Source organism: Chelonoidis abingdonii, chromosome 3 (genome assembly GCF_003597395.2).
Source record: "Chelonoidis abingdonii isolate Lonesome George chromosome 3, CheloAbing_2.0, whole genome shotgun sequence".
Lineage (NCBI taxonomy): Eukaryota > Metazoa > Chordata > Testudines > Testudinidae > Chelonoidis > Chelonoidis abingdonii.
Window position 1 is genome coordinate 112,304,783 of NC_133771.1, and position 18,717 is coordinate 112,323,499.

Below are 18,717 nucleotides of genomic sequence, written 5' to 3' on the forward strand. Positions count from 1 at the left end.
AGCTGGATATTGTATATATAATATGGGATTTTTGGTAGTTAGATTTAGCAAGGCAAGCACTAAATTGGTCTTGAACCATGTCAAATTACCACCCCATTTATGGTTTAGATAAATTACATTACGATTTTGCTCTTCCAGAATGAATTGTGAATACACCCATTGTCTCCTGCACCATAGGAAATAGAAATACAGTAGCTATGGGTTGCATGAAGTTGGTAGCTGGAGTGGTCAACTGGTTATGTCACAGCAGTATCTAAAAGTGTCTTTTCACTGAAAAAATTGGTAAATGCTTTTGTTAGCCATTGTAGACTGCATTTATTATTCTGCAGAGCATTTACATCTGCAGAGGGATAACTGAGAGTTATCCTTTTATATATATATTTAACAACTATAGTGAGATTACATCCAACTATAATGGGATTAATGATAGTTACCAACTACAGTATATTGAGCTGCTTTAGCTACATGGATTTCTCTGAGGTCACATACAGGTACTGGGTGAAGATAGAATCAGACTCACTGTTGTGAATTTTGCCTAAATTTTAAAGAGAGAGAGAAAAAGACATCACCTTGAGCCATGTTCACAGTTGTAGTGATCTGGTTGTTAGAGGCAGAAATAATCTGCAGTTTTACTCCTCTGTAACAGATTTGTCATTCTTGTTATACAGTTCACAGTATTTACTTAATCCTTTGGAGGGTTTTATTTCATTACTATCTTAATATTCTTGTCTCTCCATTAGTTACGAATAGGGCCCTACCAAATTCACAACCATGAAAAATGCATCATGGACTGTGAAATCTGGTCTCCTCCCATGAAATCTGGTCTTTTGTGTGTTTTTACTCAATACTATGCAGATTTTGTGGGGAAGACAAACATTTCTCAAATTGGGGGTCCTGACCCAAAAGGGAGTTGCAGGGGAGTCACATGGTTATTTTAGAGGGGTTGCAGTATTGCCACCCTTACTTCTGTACAGCCTTCAGAGCTGGGAAGCTGAATAGCAGTGGCTGTTGGCTGGGCACCCAGTTCTGAAGGCAGTGGCCCGCCAGCAGCACCAGTGCAGAAGTAAGGGTGGCAATACCCAGGGCCGGCTTTAGGCCGATTTCCATGAATTGGGCCCCGCAGTGTCCGGAAGAGGGACTCTGCAAGGTAAGGCCCCAGAAGACAACTGCTGCTGAGGAAGGAGCCTTCTCTGAAGTGCCGCCGGAAATAGCAGCAACCAATTGAGCTGCCGCCAAATTGCCGCTGCTATCTTCGGCGGCAGCTTAATCACTGCCGCTGTCTTCAGTGGCATCCCGGCAGCTCTTTCAAATCAGGGCCCGCATGTCCTAAAGCCGTCCCTGGCGATACCATCCCATCCCATCCTTACTTCTGCAGTGCTTCTGGCGGCATCTCTGCCTTCAGAGCTAGGCTCGTGGCCAAGTGGCAGCTGCTGGCCATTATCATAAGGACAAATCAGAGGGTATTGCTGATGGTGGTGATTATTTGCCTGGTACCACAAGCACAATATTGTTAGTGTAATTGAACTTGTGCAAAATTGTGTCAGGTAAGTCATTAATGCAAATTTTGAACAGTAAGGGAGCCAGCATAGACCCCTGAGGTAGACCATCATTGAGGGTGTGTGCTTTGATGATCTACCCATTCAAAAGGACACTGTACCTTTGGTTGTTCAACACTGAGTCGCATAATGCTATGGCATTTGATGACCCTTGATGCCTTGAGCAATAGCCCATATCGCTACACCTCAGGTGGGGTGGAGGGAAGGGGAGGGGCAGGAGCTAGCTTCCCGAACCAGGGTGGGGGGTTTCATGTACCGTCCATGACCAGCACAATAGGGTTCTGGCTTCTAAGCACTACGACAGTTCAACCCCCACCCCCACAAAGTTGTTGTTGTTATTATTATTATTATTTAAAACTCATAGGATCAGTTTAGCTTGGTCAGTTTTGAGAGAATCAGAGCAACACAAGACTTTTTAGAAGTAGGTAGTCACCAGAGACAATGTAGTCCAGTGGATTTAGCACAGAACTAGGCACTAGAAACTCTTGAGTTGTACTCCTTTTGCTGGATGGTCTTGAGCAAGTTACAATGGCTGTTTCTCAACTGTTCCATCTATAATATGTTGATACATAGCTCACAAAGTGTTAATGTGCATACAGCACTTTGAAGACGGAGACAAAACCAGGTTTCTTTCAAGTCCAGCAGAATTGATCTGATTGTTTGACAGACTGGTAATGCTACCTCTGCTCAGAAATTCAGTCTGATGGCTCTGTATTAGTGAAAGTCCTGTGCATCATGCTAAAACTTTACTCTGTCAGTGGCTGCCATTAAATATTCAACACTTAGTTCTTGTAGAAACAGCAGTATCTTCCTGCATTTGAAATAGAAGATTTCCTATTACAGTCACCACCCCAAATGTTGAGATTTTAATTGCATCACTATATATAATTTGTTTTGTTGTCTCAACAGGGTAGATTCTCATCAACAGCAACTTTTTAGGGGAATGTTTAGGATATCTGTATATATATGAAAATTATTTTTTGCATACTGTACAGCTCCCAAGTCTTGGCATTCTGTTGTCTGAGATGCTAACAAGAATTTATGGACCACTGAGTTGGAGGACAGTATTTCTATTGTCTAGTAATATGCTTATTCTGCTGTATCTGGCTTCATCAAAGAGATTCTTGTATTTCAGAGCCCTGAATGTTCTGTGCTTGTCTTTAAAACTTTTAAAGTTTAATTTTACCATATCTCAGAAAAATAAATCAGCTTCAAGTTAATAATTTAACAAAACTTTCAATAAAGAATTGGACCTTTTGTAGTCAGATACTTATATTAAAGAACAGCAGTTAGGTTTTCCTACAATCCATTCGCAACGGTTGATCTCATGCAATGTTATTTACCTAGGTCTGTAGCATATGTTTCAGGGGACTGATTTGAAGAACTATTACTTTTAAACTTGTAATATTAGTCGTTTCATCAGTTGATTATTTTAGGATGCTTACTCATCTAGGCTTGCTGATGTTTAAATTTTTTTCTTTTAAAAGCTAGAAGAGCCATTAGTGGACAAGATTTTAAATTTACCCCTGGCTTCCACTATCCGTTTTAAAGCAATATATATGGAGTGGGGAAAGAGAAAAGATTTCCATATGTTTAAAAAAGTCAGGTTTTTATGATATATGGTTTAACTGCCTGATGTTTTTTCTCTCACTAACCTTCCTCACATTCACAGCCTGACAAATGGCATTAAAGTTCATCCAAATGTCTTTTGGGTCAATTTATTTAATATTTGTGTGTGATGATGTTTTTTTGTTACTGTTAGTTCAGTGTTCTTGCCAGTCCATCCTGTTTCCTTCCTCATTCTGTCCCCTCAATATAACCCAACAATTTCTTACTCGAAAAAGGCCAGTTATAGGCTGTCAGTACAAAATAGGATGAGAATGGTGTTGGTCAATATAATATGTGAGCTGTGTTTCACTATTTCTTCTTTGCTGTTGCTTGTTGTTGAGTTGTTGCATAAAAAGAGAAAGTAATACAATAGATTACAATTAATTTTGGATCCATGGTTATATCTCCATAGTAAAGGTTGGGACTAAGTTCCATTATAAGCCTTATTTCTTGCTTGTCCATCTTCCACACACCATAATTTTAGCTAGGAACATTTTGATTTGGCCTAAAAATTGTAATATATGCTTTAAAGGCAGAAGAATGCAAATAGAATTGGCCAAACTATTTTTGTATTTATTGTATTAAATATCAAAAACCTAATATATTTCAGTGAGAACAGGATTGGGCCTCTGGACACTGACAGTCAGAAAATACTACCTTTTTAAGTTAAGGTTCCTATTTACTGTATAATATGTAAACCAAGGAATGTTACAGCTATAAAAACCTTAAGACTGAAAAGTGTAGGAAAGAACAGTTATGGGAAGAAAGGTAAATATTCAAATGTACTCTTCATATTGTCTATAATACATGTCAGCACATTGCAAATTCCAAAAAGAACCTTAATTCTACCCATATTCCTGCCCAGTCTCAACATACAGACCATATCCCTTTTACATCATCCACCTTACATGTTTTGAATATGGGCTACAAACTGTCATAAACAACCACCCACCCACAATGCATGGCCCACAGATCCAACCACAGTCCATCTTCTGGTTTGCCTGTCTGTTATCAGACATATGAACACCTTGTCTTTTACCTGCCATATAAAGACCAGAGACAACACTCTTTTAAAGCAAGATTCTAAGGAACTCCATATTTTTCAACTGCTGGTGTAATAATAGCAATATCTTAATTATTACTGAAAAAATCAAGTTTTGGCTTGTTTAAAGGTTTCCTAAACTGTTGCTTTCTTGCTTCACAGGATGTCACCTGTGAATGATATGTGGTGCTATCACTGGAAAAGGAAGCTGCAGCACTTTCTGTATTTATTGACTATCTACATGATATGTGCACAGGATTTGGGTAAGTGAGCAAACTATCATCTCTTTCCAATAAAAAGATCATGGGTCCAATTTTGATGAATAAGAGCTAGTCTTATGTATGGCTGTATTATATATTTCTGTTACATTCACAATTTAATATTTTGATTATGTTGTAATTTGATAGTTTGATTTATGTTTTATGCTATTGCCAAGGTTCAGTTTAGCCGCTTTTGAAATAGTATTTCACTCATTCATCACTGACATTTCTTTTTCTTCAGCTAATTATGAACCTAGACTTTGAGTTATTTGCTTGACCCTTTCTTCTGATTTTTCTTTGTAAGTTCTTGCATCTCTTCTGATTTTCTCATTCATTTCTCTATTGACAGAATAAGGTGTGATACTTAAATTTTTCCAAATTTGGGTATGTGGGCATGTGTGTGCATAATGTAGTGACTTCACATCACAAATAAGTTGACCTTAAAAACTGTAAATGAAGGATGATGATGATTAATCTTAAAATAGTTTGTGAACATGCAATTTGAATGATATAAAAATTGCTTCAAAAATCCATACGAACATAGAATAATCATATATTGGACAGGACATGTAATTAAAAACTCAGCCTTTGTCAGTCTGTAGAAACTGGTGAGTGCAGAATTTTGTAATATCTTGAAATTATTGTCTGTAAACTGAAGACCTATAGATTTGATTTACCAAATGCAGAAAGTATTTTAGGAGTTTCAGGAGTTTACTGCACAGTTCTTGAGCATAAAAAAACCTTGGAGCAGATTGTAGCATGTTCATTCCATATCAAATAGGAAATTTTCCAGTTACTAACTTCCCAATGGAAAGACCATACTAAATCTGAAAAACAGGGTGAAATATATAGCGATGTTCTGTTGTTGTTTTTTTTAAACAAAAAAGTAAAGAGCTTTGAAATTTCATTAGAGGTTATGTATTTGTTAAACTGTCCAAGCTGCACATTCATAGTTTCAACTGCACAACAGTTTAAGTGATGTACTTTTTAAACATAGATAAAATAGTATAGACACAAGTCTACATTTGGGGCCTGACTGTCTGCTGTAGCTGAGTAGTGCTCCTATTTGAATCCCCTTGATCTTGAGCTTTCCAGCTGCCAGTCTGGTCCTTAGTGTAAAATAAACCAACTGGGGGACTGATCTAATTTTCATCAACTGTTTAGTGGGCCCTGTGTCTGGCAGTTGTGGAATGCTGGGGCACAAGGATGCCTCAGTCAGTCTCCCTAAGCTGGTCACTGGAAGGATCCAGAGCCACTACAGTACAACAGCTCTGTGCCATTGCAGGATCCCTCATTTGCAGGGGCATATATGCCAGTAGCTGGCTACACCAACTTTAAGGTTGCTTAATGCCAGTGGAGTGGTACAAAGAAGCCAAAATGCACTTGATAATCAGAGACAAGGTGGGTGAGATAATATTGTTTATGGGACTAACTTCTGTTGGTGAGAGAGACAAGCTTTCGAGCTTACACAGAGTTCTTCTTCAGGTCACCATCAGAAATTGGCCCAATAAAAGGTATTACTGCACCCACCTTGTCTCTCTCATATCCTGGGACCAACACTGCATACTTGTTAATTGGGCATTTTGTTTTGAATTCACTGATTTGATACTTGTCAATTTTTATGTTTCTGTTTTGTTTTGTTTCTTCTGTGTCTTTTGGCTAAAAAGAAAACTTGGGTTTTTTATATGTTAATCTCTTTATTGCTATTCAAATGTGAATGTGTATAGGCAGGAGTTATCTATTGTACATTATTTTTCAATTAATGGAACATCAATCATCAGACACTTTAGATAGGATAGCTAGGAATAAACAATTTCAATAGACAGATATGTTTGCTGTTCAGCAATGAAGCAGGTCACAAGCAACATTTGTTGTTAACACTCTATTGAAATGAAAATGAGACATTTATGTCTCCTGTGATGTGGTTTCAGTGGACCTGTCTGCAGACCCTTGAGTTTTCATTGTTAATGCTGTTCTTGCAAGTCACAGGTGTGTGTTTCTTCTTTGTTAGGCTATAAACTACAGATGCCATATACTAACCTTCCCCCCATTTCTTTGTACTTTTTAATAGAAGTTTTGGTGTTTGAGGTGTACTAAGCAGATGACAGCAGCCTTTTAATGCATTACAGATTCTTTGCCAAGTTTTTTTTCTTTTTACTAAAGAGGTATGTCAGTTTGGCTTTGGACACACATGGTATCCAGAATGTTGTTGTTAACTTAAATACTACTGAAGTTAATGCAATAGAATAAATACCATAAAATCTGACATTCAGGCAACTTCGCTAGTGATCTGTGATCTCAGAAAGCTATTGATTTTTTTGCACTTTGACTAGCGGAGATTAGATATGTGGAAGGATGATGATAATCAGATGCCTTTCTCATGGATTAACGATAGGGCAGGTAGTGAAGGCAAAAAAAGTCAGTCATGCCTTTGTCAGGGCACAAATGCAAAAGTAATAATTCTACAATTAGAGATTTGCTTGCATAAGGATGCAGGATCAGGCCTGTTTTCAGGAAGAAAACTCAAGGGAGGAATAAACACGTCAGAAACCTATAATAGTAGCAGAATTGTCTCTAAATAGAAGTTTGTTCAGGGTTTTCTGTGATGTGTCAGCAGCTATTTAAGGTGAACAGCTCCTTTTTTATGAATTGGCTAGTTAAATGCAAACATGCTGAAAGACAGGTGCAATAGCTCAGTGAATTACCCTAATATAGACCTGTTCAAAAGCACACTGAAGTCAGTGGAAACACTCCCAAGGATTCATAGATTTTAAGGCCAGAAGGGACCTTTGATCATGTAGTCTGACCTTCAGTCTAATATAGGCCATGAGGACTTTCCTGAATTAATTCCTGTTTGAATTAAAGCATGTATTTTGCAAAAACTTGCAATCTTGATACACAATGTGCTTTGGATCAGGTCCTGGAAGATTATGGGACAAATCCTCAGCTGCTGTAAATTGTCATAGATCATTGACTTTTAATGGAGCTGTGGCAATTTACATCCGCTGAGGATCTGTATTGACCAGCAGGGTGAGAAATAGTGTATCTTTGCCCAGTATAAGGCTGCAAGCTTGAGATATACAAATAGCTCAAAATTTCTTCTGTAATTTGAGCAACTGGACCATTGGTTAACATACTGTGCTCTTAAAAATCAGTATAAAAAACAAACCAAAACAAAAAACATCTCATTTCAAAGTTTAGGAAGTGCACTTTCCACTTCTTTTAAAATGTAGAAATGCACATGGCATGTCGGGGCACAAATGCAAAAGTAATAATTACCAATAAGTTCCAATAGCCTGAACTCTGTTCTGTTCTACCCTATGCACTTGTTGCATCTTGGACATAAGAGAGTGCTGTTATGAGGAGTGTGGCCTCGTTATAGGGCACTGGCTGGGGACTCAGAAGATCTGGTTTCTATTCCTGGCTCTGCCACTAGACTGCTGGTTAGCTGTGGGGAAGTCACATCCCCACTCTGTGCCTTACTTTCCACATCTGCAAAAATGAGACTAATGATCATTAGCTCCCTTTTAAAGTTCTTTGAGATCTACTGATGAAAAACACTATGAAAGAGCTGGGTGTTGTGGTGATGATGATGATAATAGAGTTTTTAATAAGGATGGCTTAAATCCATCCCATTTATGTAGTGGAGAGACTCTGGATTCCCTGGCTTGCTTTTTGTACATTTGTCATAAGGTATAATTCCCAAATCTGAACCTTAGCGTCCAAAATTTGGGTACCTGCGTGAAGCCTCTAAGCTTAATTACCAGCTTAGATCTGATATGCTGCCACCAATCAAAACTCTGAGTGTTTGATAAACTCTGGTCCCCCAAAACATCCCTGGGAGACCCACCCAAGACCCAGATCCCCTGGATCTTAACACAGGGAAAGTAAACTTTCCCTTCTAGGGCCACTCCTAGGCTTCCCCTCCCTCTTCCCCAGGGCAGTACAGACTCAATCCCTTGAGCCTTAACTAGGAAAGAATCAACCAGGTCTTAAAAAGAAAGCTTTTAATAAAAGAACGAAAAGACATAAATGTGCTCTGTAATCAAAATGAATATTACAGAGTCTGTTAGCTTAGAGAAAATGAATAAACAGCCTTATTCAGAAAAATATACAATTTAAGATATTTCCAGCAAACTACACACTTGCAAATACAGAAAACAATGTAAAAGCCTATATTGTCTTCTACCTGTACTTACAAGTTGGAACAGAAGATTAGAGAGCCTGGAGAAGTGTGATCACCCTCAGAGCCCAGAGAGACAACAGATTAAGGCCGTGTCCACACTACGCCGTTAAATCGATTTAACACGTTAAATCGATTTAACGCTGTACCCGTCTACACACAGTGCTCTTAAATCGATTTAAAGGCTCTTTAAATCGATTTCTGTACTCCTACAAAAGAGAGGATAACGCATAATCGATAGTATTACTTCGGAATACTTGTAGTGTGGACGGAAATCGACATTATTGGCCTCTGGAGTATCCACAGTGCACCAGGACCGCTCTGGACAGCAATCTGAACTCGGACGCAGTGGGCAGGTAACAGGAAAGCCCGCGAACTTTGAATTATATTTCCTGTTGCCCAGCATGGAGCCTGATCAGCACGGGTGGTGATGCAGTCCCAAATCCAAAAAGAGCTCCAGCATGGACCGTACGGGAATAGTGATCTGATCGCTGTATGAGGAACAAATCTGTTCTATCAGAGCACCGTACGGAAGACGAAATGCCAAAGCTTTGAAAAAAAATATCTCCAGCTACACAGTGCTGCGTGACAACGTAACGGGAAGCCACAGACTCAAATGGACGCTCATGGAGGACAGAGGAGGGGTAGTGAGGACTCCAGCTATCCGACAGTCCACAGCAGTCTCCGAAAAGTATTTGCATTCTTGGCTGAGCTCCCAGTGACTGTAGGGTCAACACATTGTCCAGCGTGGTTCAGGAAATAGCTCGTCAATTTATTCTCCCCCCCCACGCACATGAAAGAAAAGGAAATAAATAGTTTTCTGACTTCTTTCAATGTCACCCTGGAAAGGGTTAACAAACGACACCTGACCAGAGACCAACAGGAAACAAGATATCTTCGACTCTGGCTGGAGGAGTTTTTGGGTTGGGTCTTTGTTCGAGGCTACGTCTACACTACAGGATAATTCCGAATTACATTAAACGTTTTATAAACTGATATTATAAATTCGATTTCACGTGCCACACTAGGCGCAGTAATTCGGGGGTGTGCGTCCATGGTCCGAGGCTAAAGTCGATTTCTGGAGCGTTGCATTGTGGGTAGCTATTCCATAGCTATCCATAGTCCCACGGTCTCCCCCGCCCTTGGAATTCTGGTTGAATCATTGTCGGGGTGGTTCTGGGTAAATGTCGTCAGTCATTCCTTCCCTCCGGGAAAACAACAGCAGACAATCCTTTCACGCCCTTTTCCCCTGAATTGCCCTGGCAGACGCCATAGCACAGCAACCATGGAGCCCGTTCAGCTTTTTTTTTCTTTACAGTCACCGTATGTGTAATTTTGTAACATCTGCAAATTTTGCTACCTCACTGTTTACCTCTTTTTCCAGATCATTTTTGATTATGTTGAATAGGTCTAGTCCCAGAACAGACCCCTGGGGGACACCACTATTTACTTCTCTCCATTCTGAAAACTGACTATTTATACCTATCCTTTGTTTCCTATCTTTTAACCAGTTACCAATCCTTGAGAGCACCCTGTCTCTTATTCCGTGGCAGCTCACTTTGCATAAGAGCCTTTGGTGAGGGACATTGTCAAAGGCTTTCTGAAAATCTAAGAACACTATATCCACTGGATCCCCTTGGTCCACATGTTTGTTGACCTCCTCAAAGAATTCTGGTAGATTGGTGAGGCATGATTTCCCTTTTGTTTGTTTGTATTCTTCAAAGGAAAGAGCCAGAGAAGAGAGGGTGTCCAGAAGGTCTTCGCTTCCCCATAACTTGAATAGAAATCACCGAGGAGTCTGGATATACACAAACTGGGAGCCAGGTCAGGGGATTGGAAGGGTTATCCACATGTAAAAGAGCCAGGTACTAGTTTAGGATGTGACCCTATCCCCATGTAAGGAATACAGGAGCCAAGTCTGGGATGTTTGTGGACGGTGGTGATTGCAGCTAAAGGTGGGATTAGGGTGCCCACTTATATAAGGGTGTGAAGCAGGTCTGGAGATGAATGTCTCCTTCTCTCCCCCCATGAACAGAAGCCTGGTGAGAACAAGTTTGGAGGAGGGGGAACAAGGCAGAAAACATGCTAAGATAAGGTTAGTGTGGATTAGCAGGGAAAGCTAGTACTGTGCACCTACTGTTAAAATTGTTTCAGCTTTATCTTTAACATGCCTTTCTTGCCTACACAACTGGGAAGAGTGTATTTGCAACTCCTCTGAACCAGCCTACCCTAAACAAGGGCCAAAGATCTTATCTCCAAGTGAGTGTTGAAATAACTAAAAGCAGAGTTGCTTATCTTCTCCCTCCTACCATGTGTGCAGTAAGGATTGAAGTGCCAAGATACTATCCAAAACAGTCAGTGTAATTCTACATATACAGCTGAGAGGCAGGGAATGATTTGATAACTTAATTACTAACACTTTGCAAAAATTCTCTCCTGGCGTCACTGGGGTGGGGATAAGTGTGTAGACACTGTGTAAGTGGAAGTGACATTTCTGACTCATACACATGAGTACTTAGAAAGTTAGGAAACCTAAAGAAGTTTCAGTGAAAAGGTATCTGCTTTCCCGCTGGCTACAGGAAGGATATCTAATTTCTCAACTCTCTCCCGAAAGATACCTTTTCACTGAAACTTCTTTAGGTTTCCTGACTTTCTAAGTATTCATGTGTTTGAGTCAGAAACGTCACTTCCACTTACACACAACATCTACCCAATATAATAGATGTGCATATGTACATGGAAGTTGAGAGGTTCGGTATCATAATCCCGAGATTCTCTCTAGTAGTCCTGTAATACTTTTATTTATACCCTTTCCATGTTAATTTCCCTTCACATTTTAATGTAGTCCAAAGCAATATCAAAATAAGCACTTTATGCTGTATTTGTTTAATGTCCAGATTTATGCTCTAATGGGGTATGCATTGAGACCATTTATGGATTTACATCTATTGTAGAAATCTATGAGTTGCCTCTTTTATAGCCCCTGCCTTGACCAGCTAATTAATGTGAAAATAAGTGTCAGCTGGGATGATTAGTTCAGGAAGCAGCCTCTTGTTATCTTTGTTTATTTTATTTTTTAACAATACATTTGTTAACTGATTGTTATCTCCCTTGAAGTGTTTTGAACTTATTCTATTAAACATGAAAATATTACCTTAAAAGCTTGCTGGGTTCCCCCTCCCGCCTGACATGGAACTGTAGCCAGATAGTAGAATGCAGCCAAACACCACTGAAAATTCTGAACTGAAGAGGAATTGGCAACACCTGGTCTATGCTTTCTGCTAATTACAAAAATAGACTTTATATAAATAAACCAAGGGATGAGAGCATCAGTCAGGAAGGGTAGTAATATTTTTAAAGCACCTGTTGAAGAGTTTACCTTGAATAAAGATCATCTGCTTATCCCATCTAATACAGTTTGTGGAAACTGTAAATTACATATGATATTGTGTTTTCTCCCAGTAGCAGAGCCAAGAATAGAGCTCAAGTCTCCTGACTCACAGTCCAGTCCAATAGGTCACATTGCCTCTCATAAATGTTATGTTGTAAAAAGGTTCATCAAGTTGCTATAGTCCTCATCTGTTCCCTTAGCAGGATGAATGGCTTTCATTTCAGTATCTTTTATTCATCAGTTTTTTAGAATTCTACTTTCCTCTACCATGAATTATTGACATCAGAAATATTGGATCATAAAGCAGATATTGTAGTTGAGAATAGGACATCCCTCAAGTAAGAACTGATACGTACATAAATCTAGCAAGTTTGCCAAATTCATAGAAATATCTTAAAATAAAATGAGTAATGGATGGATAATTAAAATAGCTGATTTCATGTGCCTGCCACCATTTTATTAACTTCGGTACTACTAAAGAGTCAATATTTGTCAATAAATGCCAGGACCCAATCTAGCAGGCACTTACTCACATGCCTTACATTATTCACATGAGTAGTTCCACAGGATGTTGAATCTGGTTACATAATGGGATTGCTGAGGTGATTAAAGATACACATGTGCATGTTCACTGGTTCAGGGCCTCATAGATCACTGTCTGGTAACTGTGGGTAAATGCTGGATTTATAATGTCAGCATTTAATCACAGCTACTACATGGAGAAAGCTGAGATAGCACAGATTTGCCTTTATACAAACTACATGGACTTTGCTAAAAATAAAAGGCTTTTATTTTACAAAAAATTGAAACAAGCAGAGTGAAAGAATTTTAGTCACTGCTGAAAAAAATAGAAAATACATCATATTACTCATTCAGATTTTAAGATTTTGTATAAATACACCTGCATAAATAAAAAGTCACACTTGCTAGTCCTCTGGCTGCTGCACTATCAGTATTTCCTCCATTCCTCACATCTGAAAGAAAAAATAAAGTTGGCGAAGCACGGGATGTAAAATTTTTCCACACAGTTAACTAGAAATGCAGCACAAAAATAAATTATAAGGGAAAACGATATGCCTTTAACATGACATGTTGAACAACAGCCCCAACCTCCCATCACTACTACTTGTGAACCACCTCATTGCCCCAAGATCAGCTACAAAAGAAGCATCAATGGGGAGGGAGCAGGGGGAAGTGGCTAGTGGCTACCCCCAACCTTAAGCATTTGGACCTGGTAGGTTCTTGCCATGAGAATCCAAGTCTCCTAAGGGAACAAAAAATGGTATCTAGCAATGACAACTAAGTAAAATGTATACTGATAGTAGGTCAAAATCAGATCATGTCCACAATAATATTTAAGCAATAGGGTTCAAGTCATACTGGAACTCTACAAAATGCCTTTCCAGCACTTTTTTTTGTGTGGAGACAGAACGGTGTTCCAGTACTTATGGTAGTACTACCAGAAGTGTGTTACGACTCAAGTACTGCTAAGCAAGCAAGACTCTTCAGAGACCTCAGTCAAGACTGGTGTCCCTGGCTGAGCCACACCCTGCATCATGCCGTTACAGAGTGGAAATCTCCACTGCGTCTTTGCTCTTTTATATCATAAGGCACATTCTGAAGAGAATACTTGCACCTGCTGTTGGCACAAACTATGCACCACAATTTGTAGTCAGTGTCTGATAAAACTTAAGGACAGAAATTGAGCCTCCAACTATTCAAACTTCTCTCTCTCTCTTTCTCTCACAAAAAATAATAATAATAATAATAATACCAGCTATGAATTTGTGACAACTTTAGTAATAGACAAGATCATTTGTTGCAAAGGAGTTAATCAGACAGAATTTGCCCTTTCTTGTAGTATTTTTCCCTGTCTTTCATTTTGGATTTTGTCCCACTGTCTTTAATATTTGGACCTTCGCAGTTTGAGCAGTACATTCATAATTGCATTGTTATTAGGAAACAATTTTCTTTTACTTGTTGCTAATTATTCTCAAGGTTTCCCCCTCTGTGGTCTTCCTGTCATCACTTTCTATTCTGTAAGCTTCCTGTTTTGTAAGTTCTGTATAGCTCCAGTAGCTCATAGAATCATAGAATCATAGAATCAAAAGGTTGGAAGGGACCTCATGAGGTCATCTAGTCCAACCCCCTGCTAAAGGCAGGACCATTTTCCCTAAATAATCCCAGCCAGGGTGCGGTCTAGCCTTAGTAAAGGCTTTTGACCGGTTTCCCACGTCATTTCATCAGCATCTTATCTTAAGGAATGTTATATGGGTTTGAGGTGAATGGTCTGTGAATGTGATAGGTAAACTGGTTGAATCTAACGGGCTCTCAGCTGTTTGTGATATGGTATCAATGGTCACAACTCTTCTTATGGCCAACTTAGTATACAAGTTTGTTTGTTGTGCTTCCCAGGGGTCTGTCTTTAGTGGCCGTTCTATTCAATAGTCTTTTCTATTTAATAATCTTTTGATTCTGCGGAGTAGCTGCACATTAAGTAAATTTATTTGCATATGACATCAAGTTGGTGGAGAGTGTTCTAGTGGACACCTGAGATTGTCAAGGTAGACTTCCTAGACATAATTGGAGAATTGTGGCACAAGAAACCTTCATGAAGTTTTCAACAAGATACCAAGTGCCACTATAAAGTCCTGCACTCTTTAGGACAGAAAATCCCTCATGCACTGCTACATGGCGTGGGACTGTTTTGGTCTTATAAGTGCAGTGCTGTAAGGAAAAATGGATCTTGGTGATTTACGGTTAGATTGGAAATTGAACATGATCCTACAAGTGTGCTTCGTTGTATCCAAATAAGAGTTATATAGTCATACTTTGTTGGTCTGTTATTAGTATTGAGTGTGTTGCCTTAGTGTCAGATTCGAGGATTTATATTCTCTCCTCTTATTTCTTGCTAACTGTTGATTGGCTCGCTATCTTGGGTTTAATATTGTGTCCTCTGTTTGGGCAACCACACTACAAAAAGGACTTGCGAAACATTAGAGAGAAGTCCAGCGAGGCAACAAATAATGATTAAGACTGGAGCACATACTCATAAAGAGGACTGAAGAACTGGCTATGCCTGCAGAAGTAGAAGACTAAGGGGTGATTTGATAGCAACTAACTATCTGGAAGGATGCTCCAAGAGGATGGGAGCTTAGGCTGTCTTTCAGTGTGACGTGAGGACAATACAAGGAGCAAATGTTTGGAAGTGCTAGTTGCAGAAGTTCCTGATGGCTGGTATTAGAAAAAACTTTCCTGACTTAGAGTAGTGTGAAGTATTTCGAATGGTACCTAGGGTATGTGGTTAGATTCTCCATCTTTTAGCATGCTATTTTAAATGTCTGGTCTTAGGACCGCATCCCTTGGCTTGTGGATTATTTAGGTGAAAATGGTCCTTGCCTTACAGGGTTTGGACTAGTATGACCTTCATGAGTCCCGCCAACCATTTGATTCTATGATTCTATGATTATCTATGAGCTACTGGAGCTATATCAATACTTTACAAAACAAGGAATGCTTACAGATGTTATTGAAAGTGATTACAGGAATGACCCTCTAGGTGTAGAAACTTTCTGTATGAATAATTAGCAACATAGTAATAGAAATGGTTTTTTACTAAATAACTAATGCAATTTCTAAATGAATGTACTGCTCAATAACTGCGAAGGTCCAAATTATTTAAAATTGACAGTGGGACAATAATCCAAAAGGTGATAGACTGTGAAAAATACTACAAGAAAGGGCTATAATATTTCCTGTTTTCTGTATTTAATCTTTCTTCTTTGCAAACAAATGATCTTGTTCTATTACTAAAGTGTCACAATTCATAGTCTTATTATTTATTATTATTATATTTTTGTGAGAGATAAGAGTATAGAGTAGATAGTTTGAATATGTTTGAGGCTTCAATTTCTGTTCCTAAGTTTTATTCTCTATGAACCATTTCTGACTACTAATTTGTGGTGTTTCATAGTTATTTTTTTGTGCAACAGTGCATGTTGCATTAATATTCTCATTCATCAATGTTCTTTGTCCTTTATGATATAATAAGAGCAAAGACTGCAGTGGTATGATCCACTATAAAATATGTAACTGCATTGTATGCAGTGGTGTTTGGTTCTCTCCATGCTCTAGGGAAACACCATGTTCTTGTACTGACGGTCTCTTGAAGAGTCTTGTGCTTGTGTTTCTTTAGCTTTTCAGTACTTGAGTCGTAAACACTACTTTCTGTTAGGTACGTGATCCATAAGTACTGGAACACCTTGTTTTTCTAGTCTAAACCATTCACAAAATCTATAGTTCTGATTTAATGGCTTTTTTTTGTATGTGAGTTCCATATTGACTAACCTCCTTTATTGTTTAAATATATTGTGGATCTATGATTTCTTATTTTTGGAACCTACTATCAGTATATTCATAATTACTTAGTTGTCATGCTAGATATCTTTTTTTTTTTCTCCTTAGGAGACTTGGTATTTCTCATGCGCAAAAGAAAAAAACCCCCTACCCACACGTTCCAAATGCTTAAGGTTGGGGTAGCCAACTAGCCACTTCCCCTGCTCCCTCCCTAATTGATGCTTTTCTGTAGTCTTGACTCATTGAGGGGGCAATGAGAAGGTGTGTTCACAAGGAGTAGCCTGTATGGCGAGGTTGGCCCTGCCTTGTTCAACATGTCAGTAAAGGCATATCGTTTTCCCATAAATGATAACCTTATTTGTTGCTGCATTTTCTAGTTAACTGTGTGGAAAAAATTTTAACATCCCCGTGCTTCGCCAACTTTATTTTCTTCTTCAGAGATGTGAGAATGGAAGGAAATTATGATTAGTGCAGCAGCCAGGACAGGACTAGCAAGCTGTGACTTTTAATATTTATGCAGGTGTGATTTATAACAAAATCTGTAAAATCTGAATGATCGAATATGATGTATTTCTATCTTCTCAGCAGTGACTTAAAATTCTTTCACTCTGCTTGTTTCAATTTTTTTAAAATAAAAAGCCCTTTTATTTTTTAGCAAAGTCCATGTAGTTTGTATAAAGCAAATCTAGTTGCTATCTCAAGTTCTCCATGTAGTAGCTGATTCCAACCCTGCTGACAAATCTAGTAAATTCCAGCATTTACCCACAAGTTACCAACAGTGATCTTTACCATGAGGGCCTCTGAACCAGGTGAACATGCACATGTGATGCTTTAATCACCTCAGCAATCCCATGTATGTAACCAGATCACAACATCCTGTGTGGAACTTACCTTCATGTGACAGTAATGTAAGGCATGTGAAGTAATGGCCTGCTAGATGCGTCCTGGCATTTATTGACAAATATTTATCGTTTAGTAGTAGACGCGAAGTTAATAAAATGGTGGCAGGCACATGAAAATCAGCTATTTTAATTATCCATCCATTACTCATTGTATTTTAAGATATTTCTGATGAATTGGCAAACTTGCTGATTTATGTACGTATCAATCTTACTTGAGGGATGTCCTATCTCAACTAACAATATCTGCTTTATGATCCATATTTCTGATGTCAATAATTCATTGTAGAGAAGAGTAGGAATGGTGTCTAAAAACTGATAATTAAAAGATACTGAAATGAAAGCCTTCATCTGCTAAAGGAACAAGATGGCGACTTATAGCAACTTGCATGAACCTTTTGACAAGCACTAACATTTATGAGCACGCCACACTGTCGACCCTTATTACACTCATGGGGACTGGGCCCGAGCAGAGACCAATTCCGCCGTCTATTCTTGGCTTACTTTGACTACTGGCGGAGACCACCACACGAATATCATATGTAATTAACCTTATCAGGACTCCACACACACACTTTCGTATGTAGATGGGCCACGTGTCACCTCAGGGCCCCAACACCCGAATTCTCAATACAGGGGTAACTCTCAAATCAGCGTCCAGTAAAAATCCGATTGACATACCTCTCCATCTTGACTGGGATGCTACTTACTCCAGGGGCCCCAAAACCCTTTCAGGCATTACCTTCTGGGCCCCCAAATCCCACTTCGAGGGGTCCCTAACCCTAGTGCTAAAAAAACCTCATTTCCAGGGCCCCAAACCCCTAGGAGCCCCAACCACCATTCCCAGTGCCTAACACCAGGGCCCCCAAAACCCCATTTCCAGTGGCTTCTAACTCAGATCCCAAAACCCCACGTGCAGGGCCCCTAACCCTCAGGGGCCACAACCCCCCATTTTCAGGAGCCCCTAACCTTAGGGACCCAAAAGTCCATTCCAGGCCCTAACCTCAGGGCCTCAAACCCCATTTCAGGCGGTCCCTAACTCCAGGGCCCCAACCCCGATATCAGGGGCCACCTAAACCTTAGGGACAAAAACACCATTTCCAGGGGCCCCTAACCTCAGTGGCCCCAAAACCAGTTCCAGGGCCCCTAACCCAGGGGGCCCAACACCCCATTTCAGGCACCCGAAACACTAGGGGCCAAAAAACCCCATTCCAGGGGACCTAACCCTAGAGGCCCAAAACCCCCATTTCCAGGGGCCCCTCAACCCCAGGCGGCCTAAACCCCATTTCCATGGGCTCCTAAATCGAGGTCCGTTAAACCCCATTTCCAGGACTTCAAACTAGGAGGCCAAAAACCCATTCAGTTGCACCTAACCCTAGGGGCCCCAAAACCCCATTTCCAAAAGGCTCCTAACACAGGCGC

At 39.6% G+C, this 18,717-nt stretch overlaps 1 protein-coding gene across 2 annotated transcripts in view; it reads left to right on the forward strand.

The window, feature by feature from the left end:
* ADGRG6 (adhesion G protein-coupled receptor G6) overlaps positions 1 to 18,717 on the forward strand; it is a 184,352-nt gene that overhangs the window by 1,882 nt on the left and 163,753 nt on the right. For both annotated transcript variants that reach the window (XM_032795001.2, XM_032795006.1), the window contains exon 2: positions 4,369 to 4,469. In XM_032795001.2, coding sequence (XP_032650892.1) covers positions 4,369 to 4,469 — 101 coding nt within the window. The remainder of the gene's footprint in view (positions 1 to 4,368; positions 4,470 to 18,717) is intronic.